At 41.3% G+C, this 5,000-nt stretch overlaps 1 protein-coding gene across 6 annotated transcripts in view; it reads right to left on the bottom strand.

Annotated features, from left to right (window-relative positions):
- The window catches only part of LOC113827883 (uncharacterized), an 18,348-nt gene extending 13,393 nt beyond the window's left edge, over nt 1–4,955 (bottom strand). For 5 of the 6 annotated variants that reach the window (XR_011399027.1, XM_070129240.1, XM_070129242.1 and 2 more), the window contains exons 1-3: nt 4,876–4,955; nt 1,501–1,602; nt 678–713 (exon numbers count right to left, since the gene is read on the bottom strand). Coding sequence is in view for 5 of the 6 variants with exons in the window: in XM_070129240.1 (XP_069985341.1) it covers nt 678–713; nt 1,501–1,564 (100 nt within the window). In the remaining variant the exon portion in view is untranslated. The remainder of the gene's footprint in view (nt 1–677; nt 714–1,500; nt 1,603–4,875) is intronic. The other variant, XM_070129244.1, reaches the window with a different exon arrangement.
- Nucleotides 4,956–5,000: the final 45 nt, after the last annotated feature.

The following is a 5,000-nucleotide window of genomic DNA, read 5'->3' as shown; positions in this document are numbered from 1 at the left end:
ATGAAGAAAGATGAGTAAGGATGGGAAAGGATTAGAAACTATAAGGAAAGATGGATGAGGAAGGATGAGGATGATGTATGCTGTGAGTAAGAGGTTTTAGTTGTAGTTAAAGAGCCGTGTTGAGTTTTCTTTTTTCTTTTTTATTGTGCTTCCTTACTTTTGTGAATCTCTTGATCTGTTTTTTTCTCTATTTTATTATGTTTTCTCTCCCTCTCTCTTTCTCTTATCTTGTCTCTCTCTCACTCGCTTTTTCTTTTTCTCTTTCACTCACTCACCTCCCATCCTCTCACTCACTTACTCACTAACTCTCTCTCTCTCTCTCTCTCCCCCTTCTCTCTCTCTCGCTCCTCCTTCTCTCCATCCCCTCTCTCACTCATCTACCGACACCCTCTTTCCCTCTCTTCCTCTCCTCCCTTCCTCCTCTTTACTTCATTCTCTCTCTTCTTTCCCTCCTCTTTACTTCATTCTCTCCTTTCCTCTTCTTTACTTCATTCCCTCGCTTCCCTCTGCTCTTTTCCTCCTCTTTACTTCATTCCCTCTCTTCCTTCTCTCCTTTCCTCTTCTTTACTTCATATCTTCTCTTCCTTTCCTCCTTTCCTTCTCTATACTTCATTCCCTCTCTTCCTTCCTTCCTTTCCTCCTCCTTACTCCATTCCCTTCATTCATTCTCTACTCACCTGGGTCACACGCTGTGTCATCTATCGCATCCGCCTCTGAAACAGGAAATAACATAAATAACAATAATCCAGGATGCATGAAAAAGATAAGAGAATGATTAGATTGCAACGCTAATGATGACAATAACAAAAATAATTACAATAACAAGACCATAATTGCAGTAGTAATGATAATAATAATGTGCACTATCAGACGTGGATGAGTGGAAGAGGAGTGGGTGATCTTGTGTTATTTTGCACTCTGGATGACTGAGTTGTGATGGGGGTGATTGTTATTACTTATGCATGTTTATTTCTTTAATGGTGTATGTATGGTTTAAAGTGCGTGTGTAGATTTTATGTTTGTGTAGTGTGAGTATGTTGTAGTAGATATAAATACGTAAGTACAGTCGTATATATGCAAATATAGTGATGTTTAAGTAAATACAATCGTATATAAGTGAATAAATATATGAATATCATATAAGTAAATTCAGTGATATACTTTATATGTAAATACAATGATATATAAGTAAATATAATGATATATAATTAAAATCCACTTACAAATAGCTAAATACAATGATAGATAACTAAAAAATATATATATGAGTAAAATACAATGATATATAAACATAATACAGTGATACATAAGAAAAATATTTAACAACAATACAATGATACATAAATAATATAAGTAAAAGTGACAAAAGTAAAATAATGAACCATAATAACGCAACTCACCAAGAACACAGACGAGAAAGACACAAACCATTAACATTTCAATAAAATATAAAAACAAATAGAAAAAAAAAAAACACTGATAGATTATACCAAGACTCACCAAGAGCGAGGACGAGAAGTAAACAAAGCAGCCCCATCACCCTCCGACACGGTGGGAAAGTCATCGTGGTCAGACCTTCTGCAGGTGGATAGGGACGGGGACCTGTGATGTGAGGAGGACGTGTTATGCAATGGTCACATTAGTCTTCTCTATCCTGGGATCCCGAGACAGCCATCGCCGGAGTCAGGTCAAGCTATGGTCACACTAGTCTTCTCTATCGTGGGATCCCTAGACAACATTGCCGAAATCAGGTCAAGCTATGGTCACACTGGTCTTCTCTATCCTGGGATCCCTAGAAGGCTCTCGGAAGTCAGGTCAGGCTATGGTCACACTAGTCTTCTCTATCCTGGGATCCCTAGACAGCCATCCCCGGAGTCAGGTCAAGCTATGGTCACACTAGTCTTTTCTATCCTGGGATCCCTAGAAGGCTCTCGGAAGTCAGGCCAAGCTATGGTCACACTAGTCTTCTTTATCCTGGGATCACTAGATAGCCTCGCTGTAGTTAGGACAAGCTATGGTCACACTAGTCTTCTCTATCCTGGAATCCCTAGACAGCCTCGCCGAAGTCAGGCCAAGCTATGGTCACAATAGTCTTCTCTATCCTGGGATCACTAGACAGCCATCCCCGGAGTCAGGTCAAGCTATGGTCACAATAGTCTTCTCTATCCTGGGATCAATAGACAGCCATCCCCGGAGTCAGGTCAAGCTATGGTCACAATAGTCTTCTCTATCCTGGGATCACTAGACAGCCATCCCCGGAGTCAGGTCAAGCTATGGTCACAATAGTCTTCTCTATCCTGGGATCACTAGACAGCCATCCCCGGAGTCAGGTCAAGCTATGGTCACAATAGTCTTCTCTATCCTGGGATCCCTAGACAGCCATCCCCGGAGTCAGGTCAAGCTATGGTCACAATAGTCTTCTCTATCCTGGGATCACTAGACAGCCATCCCCGGAGTCAGGTCAAGCTATGGTCACAATAGTCTTCTCTATCCTGGGATCACTAGACAGCCATCCCCGGAGTCAGGTCAAGCTATGGTCACAATAGTCTTCTCTATCCTGGGATCACTAGACAGCCATCCCCGGAGTCAGGTCAAGCTATGGTCACAATAGTCTTCTCTATCCTGGGATCACTAGACAGCCATCCCCGGAGTCAGGTCAAGCTATGGTCACAATAGTCTTCTCTATCCTGGAATCCCTAGACAGCCTCGCCGAAGTCAGGCCAAGCTATGGTCACAATAGTCTTCTCTATCCTGGGATCACTAGACAGCCATCCCCGGAGTCAGGTCAAGCTATGGTCACAATAGTCTTCTCTATCCTGGGATCACTAGACAGCCATCCCCGGAGTCAGGTCAAGCTATGGTCACAATAGTCTTCTCTATCCTGGGATCACTAGACAGCCATCCCCGGAGTCAGGTCAAGCTATGGTCACAATAGTCTTCTCTATCCTGGAATCCCTAGACAGCCTCGCCGAAGTCAGGCCAAGCTATGGTCACAATAGTCTTCTCTATCCTGGGATCACTAGACAGCCATCCCCGGAGTCAGGTCAAGCTATGGTCACAATAGTCTTCTCTATCCTGGGATCAATAGACAGCCATCCCCGGAGTCAGGTCAAGCTATGGTCACAATAGTCTTCTCTATCCTGGGATCACTAGACAGCCATCCCCGGAGTCAGGTCAAGCTATGGTCACAATAGTCTTCTCTATCCTGGGATCACTAGACAGCCATCCCCGGAGTCAGGTCAAGCTATGGTCACAATAGTCTTCTCTATCCTGGGATCCCTAGACAGCCTCGCCAGTCAGGTCAAGCTATGGTTACACTAGTCTTCTTTATCCTGGGATCAATAGACAGCCATCCCCGGAGTCAGGTCAAGCTATGGTTACACCAGTCTTCTCTATCATGGGATCCATAGGCATCCTCACTATCATAAGCTATGGTCACACTCGTCTTCTCTATCCTGGGATCCTTAAACAGCCTCGCGGAAGTCTGCCCAGCTACAGCTTTTGATTGGTCAGCTGACTTGACTTCTGCGAGGCTGTCTAGGGATCCCATGACAGCGGAGACTAGTGTGACCGGAGCTTTAAGAAGGGTGGGTCTGGTGGTAAGGAAAGGCAGAAAGTGGGCGTAGTATTGCTGTGGGTGGGATGGAGGTGTGGGTGGTCTGAGAAAAGGGGATTGGGGGGGGGGGGGGGTAGACGTATGGAAAGACATGCAGATAGATACCTAAAATAGGTGTACGTATGTGTGTGTGTGTGTGTATGTATATATATATATATATATATATATATATATATATATATATATATATATATATATACATGTATATACATATACATATATACATATATATATATATATATATATATATATATATATATATATATATATATATACATATATACATATATGTATATATATCTATTTATATATATATATATATATATATATATATATATATATAAATACATATGTATATATATATATGTATATATATATATATATATATATATATATATATATATATATATATATATATATATATATATATATATATATATATATATATATATATATATATATATACACACACACATTTATAAGAGGAATATGGATAAATAGACAGAAAGAGGGAGAGAGAGAAAGAGACAGATAGATAAAGAGAGAAAGAGAGGTAGATAGAGAGACTGGCTTCCGGAACACTTAGTTATACGTAAAACTGAACTTCACAAAATACGCATCAAACATTATTTTTATTTCAACAAACTTCGAAAAAATCAAAAGCAGAAAATGTCTCGTTCTTTTGATAAACAAATCTTTGTGCTCTCGACAACACAGTAAAAAAAAAAAAAAAAAAAAAAAAAGAGGGTCACTTAGCGCACTTCACTTTCACTTTCACTTTTTTTAGGCCACTTTCATCTTTTAACTTTTTTTTTTCTCGATTAATTCATTCACTTTCAGAAAGGCAATGGGGGCTTTGGGTTGCATTTGTATATTTCGGATTTGTTTCTGTTGCTGTGATCACTCTGGCTTTACGTACACATAAACACACACACACACACAGACAAACAAACACACACACACACACACACACACACACACAAACACACACATGAATAAAATGCCAACCAAAAAGTCAAAGTAAGAAAAAAATCACACACACACACACGCAAACACAAACACACACACACACACACGCACACACACACACACACACAAACTCACACACACCCAGACACACACAAACATAAAAACATACACACACAACCCCCCCCCCCCCACAAACTCACCCCCCCCCCCCACACACACAACCCCCCCCCCACACACACACACACCAAAGGCCAAAATTCAAACTCCACCTCTACCCTCACAAGACGTACCACAGCTACCTCAGAGAGTGCCCGGTGCCAACCAACAGTGCCACACCAGGGCAGCGTTGACGACAAAATACCCAGCGTGGTTTTCCCGGTCTGTACCAACTGATGACGTCATCACCTCATTCGGA

The sequence above is a fragment of the Penaeus vannamei genome, chromosome 13 (assembly GCF_042767895.1).
Source record: "Penaeus vannamei isolate JL-2024 chromosome 13, ASM4276789v1, whole genome shotgun sequence".
Taxonomy (NCBI): Eukaryota; Metazoa; Arthropoda; class Malacostraca; order Decapoda; family Penaeidae; genus Penaeus; species Penaeus vannamei.
Note: the sequence above shows the minus strand (reverse complement) of the source record. Positions and strands in the feature narration are given on the sequence as shown.